General features: G+C 42.1%; 1 protein-coding gene across 2 annotated transcripts in view; it reads left to right on the forward strand.

Annotated features, from left to right (window-relative positions):
* The first annotated feature begins 1,886 nt into the window (after positions 1 to 1,886).
* Positions 1,887 to 17,944, forward strand: part of TRAPPC9 (trafficking protein particle complex subunit 9) — a 329,400-nt gene continuing 313,342 nt past the window's right edge. For both annotated transcript variants that reach the window (XM_072410619.1, XM_072410618.1), the window contains exons 1-7: positions 1,887 to 1,979; positions 3,937 to 4,540; positions 7,076 to 7,221; positions 8,581 to 8,709; positions 9,604 to 9,630; positions 12,319 to 12,440; positions 13,259 to 13,384. In XM_072410619.1, the coding sequence (XP_072266720.1) occupies positions 3,957 to 4,540; positions 7,076 to 7,221; positions 8,581 to 8,709; positions 9,604 to 9,630; positions 12,319 to 12,440; positions 13,259 to 13,384 (1,134 nt within the window). In that variant the 5' untranslated portion in view covers positions 1,887 to 1,979; positions 3,937 to 3,956. The remainder of the gene's footprint in view (positions 1,980 to 3,936; positions 4,541 to 7,075; positions 7,222 to 8,580; positions 8,710 to 9,603; positions 9,631 to 12,318; positions 12,441 to 13,258; positions 13,385 to 17,944) is intronic.

Below are 17,944 nucleotides of genomic sequence, written 5' to 3' on the forward strand. Positions count from 1 at the left end.
AACACATTGTGGAGGAGAGGGATTTACCTTTAGGGAGCTTTCCCTATTTACCGCGCCGGCGGAAGTATCAACTCCGGCTGCGGTAAATAGGGGAGCAACTGAAGGGGGCAGCACCGGAGCTCCAGCGGCTCGGGCAGTTTCTAACGCCCCCTGGCTGATCCTCCGGCTCCCAAGCCGCGAGTTGCTGGCCAGCATTAGGCCGAACAAACTACCGGCAGGGCGTATCTGGCCTAAAGGCTGCAGTATGCCGATCCCTGATCTAAAACCTTACTTTTATCCCTAAGGTAGCAGAAATCTAACTAAAACTTTGCTTATGAGCTCAATCTGATATTGGGATGAAGGATTCTCTCATGCTGAGCAGCCTGCACAGTTCTATTAAAGGGTTCCTAAATTCCCATTTTTCATTTCACATAAAAGGGTGGAGAACTCTTTTATGTAAAGTAAAAATTCTGTATTTTTTTTAGTTGCCCAGCACTTCCCCCTAATTCTCGGCCGCCTAGGCGGTCGACAGTGAATGGGAGCGCAAAGCCTCTCGGGTTCCCTACGTCAGGCATGTGCGGAAGGAGCCTTTTTGCTCAAAGAGAAAAATTTGCCAATCTCACGCATGCGCAGTGAGATCAGCACATTTTTTTTTCATCCTATGTAACCTGATCTCACGCCTGGGTCAGGTGACGTAGTATGAAGAACCCAGAGAAGAAGACGAAGATGGTGGCGCCCGGGGCGGATGCCGAGACGAGGCGGGACCCAATGCTGGACCCCCCCATAGTGATTGTACTGCCCTTGCGGGAATGAAGGTAACTGCTTTTTTTTTGAGTTTTGAGTATGGTTCCTCTTTAAGAGGGGAGGACGTGTTGGAGGCTCCCTGCTGCGTCCTCTCTATTAGTTAAATGATAGATGTTAGTAGTGGTTGGTCATTAGGTAATCTAGCATGGGGGATCCCTAAACAGGTGAGAACATATTCTAGATTTTCTACTTAGATGATCATGATTGATTTTCTTGATAAAAATCTAACACCTGTATAGAGCCTAATGTAGCCTTTTCACCTGATAGCATCCCCTCCCCCTTTTACTGGTATTTGCCCAGACAGCCTACAAAATAATTTGGGGTTTTATCTCTTTTAGCTTTGGTAAGGATACACTTTCACCAGTAAAGCTGGGTGATCCAGCAAACCTGGAATGGATTTCTTCAAATTCATTTGCTAGAAAATGTTTTCAATATTTGACCAGATCCATTCCAGGTTTGTTGAATCTTGGGGAGAGAGAATTCCGTCAAGGGAGTGTTTGAGGGAATGTCAACGTCTCTGTTTTATACAGTCTGTAGTGTTTTTATATATATTAATAAAAAAAATTCCAAATAAAAAAAATATGTTAAATAAAAATAATAATAAAAACACTGACATGACTATGGACTTGTACAGCGCTGCTTAATATGTTGGCGCTATATAAATAATAATAATAATAATAATAATAATAATAATAATAATAATCAGCAGTGACACCTTGAGGCCAATATGCAAACTGCTATGCCTAAGATGCTGCCTAAAATCAGATCATTCTGATCAATCCAGCAACTGATGACGCGCCAGCCGAATTCTCCGCCGTTTCGTCCCATTGGCTTTTTACCAAAACAATAACCCGGCGCGAGTCACTTTCCGCCAATCATCGCATGGTTAAGTATACGTCACCCGCGTTAGACGATACCACACAGCTAGTTCTTTCCAGGGTGTACTCTTGACGTCATAAATTAAGCTGCTATAAGGAAACAAAAAGAATATATCTTCTAATTTATTTTAGTTCAGTATAAATTAATAATAGAGATTTAAGAAAACATCACTGATTTTTTTCATGGGGTTAAGTAAAGGCGAGGCATGATGAAAGTAAGATCTTCCTGCGTAGTGGTTGCGCCCGGGTAAGATTGGCTCCTCCCACTTGGAAAGCAGGAAGTGAGGGCAAAGCTGGCAGAAGACAGCTGAGACAGAGGTGGGTGATTGGCTGAAGCTGCTGGGGGTGTGATTGCTGCCCCCTGCAGGAGATGGCAGCTTTCTCTATGCTGCAGCTGGGGCTCTATTCCGGGCCCTTAGGGGCCCCATTGACAGAATTGACCCCCTTTGTTGTTTTCATTGTGTTGTGCTTGCTGAGTGTGTGGAGCTCTTACAGCACAGCTAGCATTGCATGTCTGTTCAATAAAAGTCCATACATATGGAACCATTCACATTACCTATTATTCACCCAAACTTTCATTGTTGATCCCTATGTTATCAGGAGACTGGGACCCTCTCAGGTTGGCAGGACACATGGTGATGGGTGGCAGTGCCCGGCTGCCCTGCAATAATCATCCTTGGCCTCTCTTTTATTTCATTTTTTATATTATTTTATATTATATTGGTGAATTTATCGCAAGAGCCTTTGTTCAGGCGCTTCCTGTTTTAGAGTGACAACCCAATGTCCCTTTTCTTCCTGTGTTGTCACCCTGTTAACAGGCTTCTGATGGGGAATGTAGGTGGGGGTTTCAGCACAGGTTAGAAGCGGCACCACCACCCATACACTGCACATTGAAAATGCCAGCACCACCCATACCTGGCACATTGGACACAGCAGCTCCATATCCAGCACATGGCAGCACCACCCATACCTGGAACCATGGGCATCAGCACACACCACACCACACCATACCCATCACATCATAATATGCCATTCCTGGTACACTGGACTTAGCAGCCAATGGCTTACCCAGCACAATGGACAACAGCACCAACATACCTATCACATGGGACACAGCAGCGCATGTCAAACCCAGGACAGTAGACACGCCGTTGCATTTTTTAGCTGGCACAGAAGCATCCTATAAGGCACATGGCAGCCCCGGATACCATACCTGAAACATTGGGTATCAGCACAGAATGACGCAGCAGCACACGCCATATCCAACACATTGGACCTAATAGCACACGCTATACAGTTCTTGGCATATTTGACCCAGCGTAACCATATCCAGCACATGGCAGCACCACATGTTGTACCTGGAACTTTGGACATCAACACACACCATACCCAGCATATTGAATACAGCAGCACATGGCATACCCGGCACATCAGACACAGCAGCACCATATCCAAATCCAGCACATGGCAGCACTAGATACTATACCTGGAACTTTGGGCATCAGCACACGCCATACCCCACAGATTGGACCTAACAGCACACACTTTACTTGGCAAATCAGACCCAACATAACCATAGCCAGCATATGGCAGCAGCACATGTCGTACCTTGAACTTGGCATCAGGACACACCATAACCAGCACACTGGGCACAGCAGCATCACACATACCTGTTGTTTAGGACGCAGCAGCACCATACACCCTACTCAGCACATGGCATACCTGGAACTTTAGGCACCGGCACACACCATACCAAGCACATTGAATACAGCAGCACATGGCATCCCCGGCACACTGGGCACAGCAACAACACACATACCTGCTACATGGGACACAGAAGCACCATACACCCTACCTAGCATATGGCAGCACCACATACCTGTGCTGGAACTTTGGGTTTCAGCACACACCATACCCGCACATTGGTCACAGCAATGCTCCTTGGGATAGCTCAAGAAATTTTCATAGCAAATTTTTCTGAATTTCTGACACAATTGATATTTTTTTTCTATCAGATTGATAATTCAGAGGAAGGAGGGGGCGAGAAACTCATACTCCAGGTAATGGGTGTGATAGGGATGTACACCTTACAGCATACAGACCTTATAAAACAGGTAGGGTGCTTTTAGTGGCAACCACAAATGGTGCCGTGCAGAACTCATAAAGTCAATGTAAGGAACCCTGCAGGGTCCCAAAATGTTGGCTTTTCATAAAGCAAGAATCCTGTACTTTGGCATGCTTGTGTTTATAATTCTGTGTTGTTTATTCCTTGCAGAGGACCCAATCAACAGCAACATGAGCGTCCCAGATTACATGCAATGTGCTGAGGACCATCAGACCCTCCTCGTGGTGGTTCAGTTTGTAGGGGTGGTAAAGAACGACAACTTCTTTAAGATATACAAACGTATCTCCTCCGTGTCTCAAGTCAACGTCAGCAACTCCACGCGGGCCCTTTACATCCGCTATCGCCACCAGTATCCCGTAGAGAACAATGATTGGGGGGACTTTCAGACGCACCGCAAAGTGGTCGGGCTTATTTGTATGGCAGAATGCAGCTCACCCAAGGAGCTCCCTCACACCTTCCTGAAGTTTGACCAGCACAAGGAAGCCTACAGCTCCACGCTCTACGATTCTCGCCTCTTCGTCTTCGGGCTGCAGGAAGAAGTGGCGGATCAGCAGAGGATCGACGTGGCATTTTACAGCAGCTATGAAGACTGCGACGCTGTGGAGAAACGTGTAGAGGATTTTATTGAATCTCTTTTCATTGTCCTGGAGAGCAAGAGGCTGGACAGGACCAGCGAAAAGTCCGGGGAGAAGATCCCGCTGCTCTATGTTCCGTATGAGAAGAAGGACTTTGTAGGGCTTGATCCAGAAAGCAGGTTTGTGCCTTCTATCAGTGTATTCTAGGTGTCCGCTATCACCTGGACTAACCTTTTGTCTACCTGTGTTCTTTGGAGCAATCCTTCAGAGTTTTCCAGGATCATAGGAGATTCATGTGGGCTGCCATTGCTTCTTCTGAAAACGCTAATTGAGTGGCTCGTCATGTGACATCATGCATTGGCTTCAGTATTTTGGAAACCACTGACCAGAGGGGTTTGTTGGTATATTCAGCACTTACACAGGGCTTCAGGAGGCTGAACCGAGCAGCAGTGTAGTAAAATATAAAAAGGCATTTATTTATATTATACAGTATTTATATAGCCCCATCATATTACGCAGCGCTGTACAAAGTCCATAGTTGTGTCACTAACTGTCCCTCAAAGGAGCTCACAATCTAATGTCCCTATCATAGTCATATGTGATTAATGTAGTCTAAGGTCAATTGTTAGGGAGAAGCCAATTAACCTAAATACATGTTTTTGGGATGTGGGAGGAAACCGGAGTACCCGGAGGAAACCTACGCAGACACGGGGAGAACCTGCAAACTCCATGCAGGTAATGCATTTAGTTGTAATTAATAATATTAATAATCAGGATTATTATAGCACTAACATATTACTCAGCTCTGTACATTATATTGGGGTTTGCAAATGAAAAACAGATACAGACAGTGAAACAGGTGCGTGTGATGAGGTTGAGTGAGGAAATCATTAGTAGATCATTGGAGGAGCGAAGATAGCCGCTCGGGGAGTATTTTTTCTATCAGATCACAAAGAAAAATGGGACGATAGCTGTGGAGGGATGTAAAGGCAAAACACAGAAGATGAATTTGATTCCAATGGGAAATAGAAGCCAAGGAAGAGAACTACAAAGAGAGGCAGCGGAAGGGGAGCGGTAGGAAGGATGGATGAGTCTGGCTGCAGCATTCATGATAGATTGTAGTGGAGAGAGTCGGGTTAGTGGAATACCAGAGAGGAGGATGTTACAGTAGTCCAGTCAAGAAATGATAAGAGCGTGTACAAGGAGTTTGGTGGTCTCTGGGGACAGGTAGGGGCGGATTTTGGAAATGTTGCGTAGGTGAAAGTGACAGGACCTAGAAATGTTCTGAAAATGGGGGGTAAATGAGAGGGCAGAATCGAAAGTGACACCAAGACAACGTGCCTGAGGGGAGGGCCGAATAACAGTGTTATAACAGTTAGGTATATGTCAGGGGGAGATTTGGAATTTGAGGGGGGGATGATGATGAGTTCTGTTTTATCCAGGTTGAGTTTCAGGAATCGGTCAGACATCCATGATGAGATGGCTGACAGGCAGCATGAGACCTTATCCAGGACTGAGGGAGACAGGTCAGGGGTGGACAGATAAATTTGAGTGTCATCAGCATACAGATGGTACTATAAGCCAAAGGAGGATATGAGACTACCGAGAGAGGAGGTGTACAGAGAAAAGAGAACCCATATAAGGACTGTACTTGTTCTTGTTAAGGACATTTCTTAGCTTGTCCATGCACTGTATTCAGTTCTTTATCTCCTGACACTCATTAGAAGAAGCTTAGGCCAGCTTCGAAACATCCTTAATATTAAAATCTGGTTAGATATTGCTAACTAAGAATGAAAAAATATGAAGCTCCAGCTGGCAGAATTGTGCACGGTGCATATTGTGAGGGGTTACGCTCAGGATCGCCTTTGCTAGGGTCAAAGAACACTTGTCTGGTTCATCCAACTCAGATCACACACCAAGGTATCAGCTTTAAGCTGGCTTGCAACCAGGTTTATTGAAGGTTGCAGATAAAATAACAAAACAGCAAAAGAAAACCTTGGCTGTCTGGCACTTACTATACATCAGACATCCCTGTCTATCAGCTGGAGGGCTTCTCCCTGTCAGCTCAAAACCAAGTTTTCAGCAACCTTCTGCTCACTTTTGAGCTCACTCACCCAGACCGACTTCCTGAGTCTCTCAGCTGAGTTCCCTCACAGACCGACTGAACTCCCACAAAGACCCCTGTCTGTGTCTCTCCAAGCCAAGCTGACCTTGCACAGACCCCTGTCTGTGTCTCTCCAAGCCAAGCTGACCTCTCACAGACCACTGTCTGTGTCTCTCCAAGCCAAGTCAAAGTATACCTCACATAAAAGAGGAATCTTGGGAAAATATATCTCCCTTACACCTCCAATCCTGCCTTGGTTTCACAATATGTGTCACCTTGGTTTCTCACATACAAGTCAGTATTCTCCCCAGAAGTTATTTTAAGAAGAGTGTGAAGGAGCTGTAGGCGGTTGGTGGCTCCTGTATTGTGACCCAACCTTTCGGTAATCACGAAAAGTGCCAGGTGGTGCACCCAGCTATGAGGGGCTGGGGAGAACACTGCACATAATAGATTCTTCCAGGGTTTATGGGTGTTAGAGTTCTGTAGCCTGTAGACTGAATCAACATGCTGGACAAACTATTTTTTTTTGTAAACTCTGCATTTCCTTCAAGTTTTTTCTTTTAATGTTTCATGATATATTACTAATATGATAACTATTGTCACTGTGCAGACATTACAAAAAGCGGTGCCAGGGACGCATGCGAAAACACGTGGGTGACCTCAGTCTGCAGGCTGGGATGCTCCAGGATGCTTTGGTCCATTATCACATGGCGGTTGAGCTGCTACGGGCTGTCAATGACTTTGTGTGGCTGGGAGGTAAGATATTATATATAACATGTTTATTGATCACTATATTGCTACTTACAGATATTTTACAAGGGATTTAAACAGAATAATTGATGTGGGCATTCATGTCTAAGTAATAATTAGCCCTCTCTAATCTTGGAAGAGAATTTTATGGAAAGCAGAGATTTTCCACACATTTAATAATTTCTGATTGGTCATCAGTTCCTATTGCAGTCATAGGGGCCCACCATTCTGTATGGTTTTCATTGATATTGGAACTAGAGATATTGCTTTGTTGCTCTGTTCCCAACACAAAAAGCATACAGCATTTTTACACAGAAATACCCCTGCAAAGATGGGTTTTAGGAGCACTTTCAAATGAGCAGAAAGTAGGAGCAAGCCGAATAGGACGAGGAAGACCATTCCAGAGAGTTGGGGCAGCTCTAGAAAAGTGTTGGAGCCCTGCATGTGAGGAGGTATTGACTGAGGAAAGCATTGATAGGTAGTTTGAGGATCCAATTATTATTACAAAAGTAACAAGTTAGAAAAGTCTTGGAGCCGTGCATTTGACAAGGTTATGAGCCTGAATGCCTGGATAGGTAGTGGCCAGGAGTTCCTTAGGTTTTTTGTTCAAAGTGATGCACTAGTTTTGGGAAAACTAATTTGGTCAAGCAAAAGAACCTAAACATTTCCAGACAACCCTATTGTTTTTTACAGGAGCCCCAATAAAAGAAAATTTAGAATTCCTAAATACTTTTTATTAAACTGTCAAGCAATACAATTTTTGTGGACTAAAAACTCTCTTTTTATTCTTTATATTTATTAACAAAGCACCCACAAAAACCAAACAATGGCCTGGGCACATGGCAGAGCAGCTTACTGATCAACCTCTATGCTAACTTATATGTCCACTGAGGCTATTCCATTTACTTAAAGCAGACCAAAACTGAGAAAACAAAAAATGCCAAGAGATAGTACTATTTGAGAAAAGAGACATGCAATGCAGAGTTTCATTACAATGCAGAGGAAGAAATGGAAACTTCCATTCACTGTACCCAGGAAAGTGGTGAGGATTTAATTTTGGAGTTCTTCTTTTGAACTAATGTTTTGTCTGACATTACACTAACATCCAATTTTTGAATTGCATACCGGTAGTTACATCATGACAGTTCAAAGGTAAAACAAGTTTTGCAGAATTGGTCTCTGCTCTGTAGGTTGATATATCAGCAGATACCTAGGTGAAGTTGCTGGAGTGAGCATAGGGTGTCCATTGTTCACCATGATCTATAGCATTTACTTCACATAAATACAGAAGGAACAAATATGGTCTGTTGAATAATGACCTTATTTTGTAACAAGGTCTTTTCTTCCTTACTTTATTGATTGCAGCTGCATTAGAGGGTCTGTGCTCAGCATCAGTCATACACCATTACCCAGGAGGTACTGGAGGCAAAGGGGGAACTCGACGCCCACAGAATATTTCTCTGTCTGCAGAAGCCAGTAAAAGGCACAGACCAGGTAATATTATTACACAGTATTTATATAGAGCCAACATATTAGTCAGCGCTGTACAAAGTCCATAGTCATGTGAGTAGCTGTCCCTGAATGGGGCTCACTATCTAATGTTGTTACCATAGTCAAATGTCAATAATACAGTCAAAGGTCAATTTTTTGTGGAGAAGCCAATTAACCTAACTGCTTGTTTTTGGAATGTGGGAGAAAACCAGATTATGTGGAGGAAACCCACACAAACACAGGGAGAACCTGCAAACTCAATGCAGATAGTGTCCCAGCCGAGATTCGAACCTGGGACCCAGCGCTACAAAGGCCAGAGTTCTACCCACTGAGCCACCATGCTGCCCAGACCAATGAAAGAAGAAGGCAGGATTTGTAAACCATAGATCTCCAAACCCAGTGTTTGAACACAAACATTTTTTTAAGCTGGTTGGGAAGAAAATGTAGCTGGGGGGCTGCCCCTGTATTGTGACGCAACTTTTCAGTAACCATCTGAAAACAGCCGGGTGGTTACTGAAAAGTGCCGGGTGGGTGCACCCAGCTAAAAGGGCCCGGGGAGAACACTGCAAACAAATAGCTTGTGGACTTCCGGTTCATTCCCTTTTTCTTTGCCTGCTGCAGCTTCTTAGCTTTGACGTATCTGTTCTATATTATACAGTTTGTAGGATCCTTAAAATAAAAGTACTATTAGTTGGCATTCAGTACATATTTTAGGTTATTGTTGCAGTGCTTACCTTCCATTAGATGTAAGGAGAAGACTTTGTATTAAAGTGCACTTATCCTTTACAGTGTGATAGCTGACTCATTATGTAAACCAGTTTAGGAAGATCCTACATTCCTTCCCAGTCCACCTTTTGTGAAAATTGACGACATTTTCTTTCTTCCTCCACATAACAGGGGCTCAGGAAGTGCTGATTGACCCTGGTAAGTAGTCGGAGGCCTCATGTGTATGGATAATAAATTTGTAGTATGTTCACATTACAGAAATATTACTATTAGTTATGTTTGTAAATTTTTGTATATCATTGTAGATCATGGCATTATATATGAAACAAACATCAAAAACACAAAACACAAAACAAAACACAAATCAAGAGTATGTAGAGGTCCTGTCACCAGAGCATTTTATTAATGTTTCCATACGCTGGGGATTTAACCTATTTTATGGATGTTTTTTTTATTTGTAAAAGCCTACCTAATTACAGAGACTGCTGCTGGGTGCCACCATATTGGATGGGATGTTAGCAATCTCAGCAGACCTAAGACTGACCAGAATGATACATTCTGTATCGGGTCCTCAGCCAGTCATCAAAGGCCCCATACAGGCCAGATTTGATAAAAATGTAATTTTCTGACTGATTATATATACCATTCTATATTTAATTTACTGAGGAATGTTAAGTGTGCAAATCTTAGCCTTCCAGGACTGGACCTGTTCTTTATTTGACAGGGCTGCCCCCCTTCCCTGACAGGGGACAGGGAATTACCTGGGGTGCGGAGTCTAGGTGTCTCCCGTTCTTTGCTACAGCACCCTGCAGGGGGTGATGGATCGATGGGCTACTTTGCTGCGGGGAGAACACCAAGTCACAGCCCCTAGGCTCTCCATACCAGGGGTCGGAAAAACAGAGGGCTCCGGTGTAGGGACAGTCAGGATTAGGCTGCTAGCGGGAGACAAGGTCTAGACCAAGGGTGCCCAAAACATTGATCGCAATCTCTTGGTTGATTGCAAAGGCAATGCGAGTCAGTCACTTAGCCCTGCCTGACCCCTCCCTGCTGCACGTCTATAGGGTTGCTGGGGAAGTCTTTCAGTGTGTGCGTGAGAAGGCTCGTGTAACAATGGGGAGCGGGGAGGGAGGCAGAGAGGGCAGGAGGGCAATCTGAGGTGAGCAGTGCAGGGCAGCCATGTCAGTTTAGGCTTGGTGTCACGGTTCAATTACTGAGATACCTTTATACAGATTAGCAGTTCTTTTTCTTGTGCAGCACATCATTCTCCTATGACAGGTGAGCTGTACCTTTCTTGTCACTATAGTCTTGTAGTGCAATATCTGTGCAATGTTCTGCCATTTAATGTCTAATTAGCTTCATTCACTTCTGTGTCATACTCAGTATATAAATAAATAAATATATGTTTAGCATATTTATTGTTGGTAGATCATTTTGACTTGGTAGCTTGCAAGCCAAAGAAGTGTGGGCACTGCTGGTCTAGCCAGACTGAGGTCAGGGCAGGCAGCAAGTGAGGAACAAGGTCTGGAAATCCAAGGTCAGGGTGGGTGGAAAGACAGGAAGCATTGGTTGAGGTGAGGCTAAGATCAGGTATCCAAAAGCTCTATAAAGCTGTATGGCTATGTATAGCTGGGCTAAGTTGGGTAGCAAGCTGAGGATCCATCAACCAGAACCCCAACCAGGAACAAGAGAGGAATAAATAGGACTAGCAGCCAATAGCAAGACAAAATTGAAACCAGGAACTAGCTGGCTCATTGGCCTTCAGCTTTATGTCAGTGCAGGGGATGCTGAGACAGGCATACCTCCGCACAGATAATGGGAGGCTGGGGATTCTACTACACAGATAATCCACTGGTGGAGTGGTAACATATTTCACTTTCCCTTCTCCCCATGACTTCTGAGTAAAAAGTTATGTATAAAAGTGATGATAGGGGTATAGGGGCTTGGCCAACACTGATAGCAATTAGACTCAGAACAGGAGAGGGCTATGACATGCAAGGAGAACGGTGTCTGGATCGGGGGATTTTACTCTTCCTGGAGCACAAGTGATTACAAAAATCATGTCTGGAGAAAAAACATGGCACTTAAGCATTAAAATATTTGATTTGTCTGTACTTTTTAGTTGCGATAATTTTAGGTTGGTGACTGGAAGTACAGCTGCATCAGGATCAGCAGTCTCAGTGTATAATCCAAATTAGTACCATAAAATCACATTTCGGAGTGTAGAGATTGGCACTGTTTATACTAAAGGGAGGTTGCCATCAACCTAGCTGATTACATTATACTCTATAAACAAGCTCAACATTTGTGTATCTTCTCACATTGCCTAAAGCAGGTCTTTAGCCGTCGGTATGAACAGAGCTCACACTTGAGAAAGGGAAGACAGCAGGGGCTGCAGATTCTGAATGGCCATTCAAATCTCTCCCCACCTCCATTCTATTCCTGATGTGCAGGTCCAGTTTGTGGTCTGGACAATCCTTTTGTGACAGTCTGTAGGCTGAAGATCAACAAAGTAGTAACGGTTGGCATTCAAAAATTAGGCAACCTCCGGACCTGAGGAGTGCTGGAGTTTTGAAAATTCCGGATTTTTTATGGTTATATATGCTGTATATATTCAACAGAAACTGACTACCTGTACAGTCCTTTAAATTGTAGCTGAATCCATAATGGGTCTTTACAGCAGCAAGCCAGATTTTTGATTGCCAGCCTTTACCAATTTCCTCCTAATATATTAATTTGCTGCTTTTTTTGTTAACACTCACCAGTCAAATAAGGGGAAAATTAAGTTTAAACAAGTTTAAATTACACTTTTATCTGAGTCTATATATGAATTATCATTGTTAATAGAAATCGCAATCATAATTACATTTGTACATTTTGGTTCCCCAGGTGCCCTGTCCACCAATGGGATCAATATGGATGCCAGCATGGAGATTGGACGAGCTAAAAACTGTCTGAGTCCTGATGACATTATAGAAAAGTACAAAGAAGCAATTTCTTTCTATGGAAAGGTAGGACCAAAACCAATGAATGTTCAAAATCCAATAAAAGAAGCCCAAAATTCGCAAGAATATTGCTGGCTGTATACTTAGTAATGTAAAAAGCCCATGGGCAATGAATATGATTTATTCTTAGTGATGTCACTTATTTCTAGTGTCTGGATAGGCTGCATTCTTAGTGATGTTACTGATCTCTATTGAATATATAGGCTGCATGTAGTTTGTCAGGCTGGAAGAAAATGCTATCCATCAATTTCAATTAATAGATCACTACTACAAATACCTGCATACACTGAACCACAAACCTACAGGTATTCCAGAGGGAGGTAAAAAAATTCATAAAAAGTATAAACTAATTTATACTCTGTGATGTCACCTGTTTCTGGTAATGAATGGGCTGCATTTTCAGTGATGTCACCGGTCTCTAGTGAATGGATTGCCTTCAATCTTGGTGATGTCATTGGTCTTTAGCAAATAGATAGGCTGCATCCTGAGGGAGGTCATTGGTCTTTAGTGAATGGATAGGCTGCATCCTTGCACCCTGAGGGATGTCATTGGTCTCTATGAAATGGATAGACTGCATGCTGGGTGGTGTTATTGGTCAGTAAACTAATGCATTTTCTGTGATGTCCCCATATTCTAGTAAGTGGATTAGCTGCATTCTCAGTTATGCCAATGGATTCAACAAAACAATCTAACACATTCTTAGTAATGTCATTGGTCTCTAGAGAATGGATCAGCTTCCTACTCATTGATGTCAATTGCTGTCTTTATAAAGACACAAAATTTTTATTTTTTTTGATGTGTTCCCAACTCTCTATTGTCCTCAGTCTAAGGCAGCAGGGGTCATTGAGCTGGAAGCTTGTGTGAAGGCTGTACGTGTATTGGCTATACAGAAGAAAAGCATGGAGGCCTCAGAATTTCTGCAGAATGTGGTCTACATCAACCTGCGCCAGGTAAGTCAAAAACTCCATGAGCTAATGAAGAACTGCATTATGAATAATAATCTGTCTGTAAACTGCTCTGAGCAGCTATATTGCATTTTGCCTGTTGTATCTATGCCCTGCTCTAGGTCTCACTATGTCAACTATAGTAAACCTACTTGTCTCCTTATCTTCATAGCTGGGTTGGGAGGGAAATTGTTCTGTAGTGCGGAGGGGAGAACTGCCACTGCCATTTTATATATATATATATATATATATATATATATATATATATGGCATTACAGTTATGTGTACTCATTGATATCCTCATACATTTGAAAAATTAGAGCAAAGATTCAAAGCTATAATTACCTGTATTCACCTTTTCACCTGTCAAATCAATGTCATTAAAGTACATGTCCCATATATTGGGGAAGGAATGTACAAAGACAAATAGTCCATATGGTATATTCAAAATCCTGCTGTAAACTAACATCATATCTCTATATCCCCTGAGGAAGTCAAAAGGCGAAACGCCTCGGAAACCGAGACGTGTCTAATATAACATATAGTCATAAAACACAGTGCTGTCTAAATAAAAGGTAATTATTATCTTTATTGGAAGCCCATAATGGTGCAAAGCTGCAACAGCTCCAACAGCAAGATCACTGACTTGGTTTACCCCATGGAGTGCTCACTTTAATATCATCTAACTGGGAAGAGTCAGGCAGGGAGAAGCTGGCATTTCTTTATGCATATCCAGAAAATGTCAACAATAGTACGCTTTAGCTGCCTGTACATTTAACATTATCTGTCTCTACATCCCATGAGGAAACCAGAAGGCAAAACGCGTGGGACACTGAGACATTTTTAATATAACATTGACTTTTTTTGTCTCTGTTAAAGAATGACATAAAAAACAGAGCTGCTTAGTTAAAAATTAATTCTTATCTTTATTGGATGCCGACAATGGTGCAAAGCTGCAAGAGCTCTAGGTGAGTTAGGAACTGACTCGGTTTACCCCATGGAGTACCCATTTTCATATCATCGAACTGGGAAGAGTCAGGCAGGAAGAAGCTGGAATTTCTTTATGCATTTCAGGAAAATGTCAGCGTCGGCACGCTCCAGACTCCTGTACATTTTACACTATCTGTCTCTACATCCCCTGAAAAGGTGGAACGCATTGGGGTCTTTTTTAATATAACATATGACTTTTTGTCTCTCTACATTCCCCACTATATGGGACATGTACCTTTATGATATTAATGTGACAGGTGAACTCTTTATAGCTTTGAATCTTTGCTCCAGTTCTTTGAATGTATAAGCATATCAACCAGTAAACTCATTGCCAAATAAACCCTCTATATTCTATTTAGAAACTTTCTTAGTTTTGCAAAAACTTTTAGTAATAAGATATCTCTTCATTCTCCTCTATCTGCATAGAATTTCTGCATTTTCTCATTGTTTGTGTACGTAGCTTGCAGCAGATACTGATGTGGATGGATGAACAGGTAAACAGATGTAGGTAATGTTAGCTATTGGTAGGGGGGGGTCACCCTTAACTAGTTGTGTTTTATTTTAGAACCGGTCACTTTCCAACTACTACCTGGATAAAACCAAACTCATCATTTTCTCCCCCTCAAATTCCAAATCTCCCCCTGACAAATTTCTGTTAACAACACTATTATTTTTCCCTTCCCTGAGGCATGTTGTCTTGGCGTCACCTTCGATTCTGCCCTCTCATTAATAATAATAATAATAATAATAATAATAATATTAATACATTTAAATGAAATTAAAACTAGATAAGATTTTTCAGGGATGTTAAAAACCCATCTCTACTTTCCAAAACCCCCTGAACTTTCTTTCACCCGCCACCTCTAAAGTTTTTTTATGTATATCCTACGTGTTGTTCCTTGGCTCCCTTGTTTGATGTTGTTTGTAGGATTCCCCTGTGAGCCCAGGCTGGCATACTGACACATTCACAGGGAACGGGTTGTGGGACTACAAGTGTCAGGAAGGGTTCAAAAATTATATAAAACAGGGGGCTGCTTCATTTAAAGGTAATTTTGTTTTATTTATTGAATGTCTATAATGATGCAAAGCTGCAACAGCTCCAACAGCAAGATCACACGACTCGGTTTACCCCAGGGATTTTCAGTATCATTCTTCTGAGTAGAATTAGGCACAGAGAAGCTGCCATTTCTTTACACATATCTGGAAAATTTCAGCTTAGGAACTCAATACTAATCTTATTTAATAATAAACTGTATTTATAACGCACCAACATATTACGCAGCGCTGTACAATAAATAGGGGTTACAAATGACAGACAGAGACAGAGCTTACAATCTAAGATATCTTCAGGAAACAATTGTACACTGATCTCAACAATCAGATTATTACATGACCAATATAGCCTATTTTGGCCAAACATTCTTGCTATACTATTTTGTTATAAACTTGCATTTTGTACATTACCAGCTGCTTTCTCATGACCCCTCACAGCATCAACAACCTCAACGTTCTTCTTATCAGATCACTCCAACCCGAACCTTGTGTGGGAAGGAAGACACAAGATGTTCACAGACTACACAAATCCACCTGTACATCGCTATATAAATATTGTTCTATAATAATAATATTATTATTACTCACCCTACCATGACTTGGTTAAAACTATCGCTGAGAGATTATGCCAGCTTCCATTGCTGTGCAGATTTTAAAGAATGCTAATTGCCTAAATGTATAGCGACTCTTTTCGTTTTAGTAGTTGGTCACACCTGAAACAAGCATGCAGCTGTATGTCAGATTGGGTGGCAATTAGCTAAATACCTGAGCTGCATACTCATTCTGGGATAGTGATTCAGAAGTTGGTAATAGCTGAGGATTAGAACACCAACCAGACATGCCGTATTTTTTAGAACCGGGACAGCAATGACAGCTAACCTAATCTCTCAGTGATGGGTCCGTTTTAATGAGATCCTGCACAGAAATTTTTATTAACGCTATATACCTGAAAATAAGTTGGCCTGTCTGCAAGCCTTGCATCCTAACACTAGGTGGCAGTAGTGCTCTGCCAGTGTCACCGCCGCCCTTTTACTAATTTTGTGCAAGCTGCGACTTCGCTGTCATAGAATATAAAATTGTTGTCGGTGTACATTTTCTGCAGTACAGTGTTTGTCCTTTTTCCTCTTTTTAACGTATTCATTTTTAGTTTAGTAGCTATGAAAGTTTTATGCCAGTTTAATAGACTCTCATTATCTTTGCATAGTTTATAACCCTGGTTATTAAGCAGCGTAATGATTGCATTATGCAAAGAATACACAGAGATGTGTTATGTCTGCTATAATACATCAAATATTGGAACATGTTTGCCAGGCAGACAGGTTTAGGAGATATTAAATGTGTTTTAAGGAAATGTTCAATTTATTTCTTAGATATATAAAAAATACGATCGGTTCCATTCACAACCTAAGGCTGTGTTATAACATTACAGTCACCTAACAGTTTTAAAAAATGATTAGAAATAAATCTGTGGCTGCAGTATTCGCTTACTCATTGGTTATTCATCCCTTTACCTCCTGTGCCTCTTCTCTGCCATTTCAGGGCTTCACTGATACCCAGTTACCCTGGTCTTAAGAAAATGAAATGTCATTAGGATTTAAATCTAATTTATTGTGTAAGGAAACTTTTTCAGCCATTACTGTTTCCAGCCATGTCTTGCTGCAACATTTACGTCCTGATTTTTTTCACCTGCTGCTTATCTCCAGAAAGACGGGAGAAAAGCTTAAAAGTGAGAAAATGCTCGGACAGCCGGAAGTAAACTTTGCAATGGCATTTGGCTGGACTTGGTGCCTAAACTAGGAATCGGTAGTAGCTCAGAGCAAGTTAGAGTTCAATTTGAATGTTTTCTCATCCTTTTAAAGTGCATGAACATCCCTCACCACTTAGATTGTAAGCTCTTCTGGGCAGGGTCCTCCTCTTCAAGATTTAATAGCTGCCCCCACTCTCTGGAATGGTCTTATATCGTCCTATTCAGCTTGCTCCTACAATCTGCACATGAAAGGAGCCCTAAATCCCATCTTTTCAAACTCACCTACCCATCTTTTTCTTTCTCTTAAACCCTCACTACTAATCTCTTTGTAGTTCTCTTCGTTGGTTTCTGTTTCACCTTAGAATTAAATTTATCTCCAGTGCTTTGCCTTCAAATCCCTCCACAGTTATTGTCCCACTTACCTTTCTGCCCTGATAGAAAAATACTCCACTAGCCGCTCTCTTCGCTCCTCCAATGACTTACTAATGACTTCCTCACTCATAACCTCATCACACGCACGGCTCCAAGACTTTTCTAGAGCTGCCCCAACTCTCTGTCTTCCTCGTACTATTTAGCTTGCTCCTACTTTCTGCTCATTTAAAAGAGCCCTTAATACCCATCTTTTTAAACTCCTTAAACTCTCTTAAACCTTCACTACTTCCCACCATTCCATATTCCCCCACCTCTTAGATTGTAAGCTCTTCGGGGCAGGGTGCTCTCCTCCTCCTGTATCACTGTCTGTATCTGTCTGTCATTTGCAACCCCTATTTAATGTA

Source organism: Pyxicephalus adspersus, chromosome 5, assembly GCF_032062135.1.
Source record: "Pyxicephalus adspersus chromosome 5, UCB_Pads_2.0, whole genome shotgun sequence".
In the NCBI taxonomy this organism is placed as follows: domain Eukaryota; kingdom Metazoa; phylum Chordata; class Amphibia; order Anura; family Pyxicephalidae; genus Pyxicephalus; species Pyxicephalus adspersus.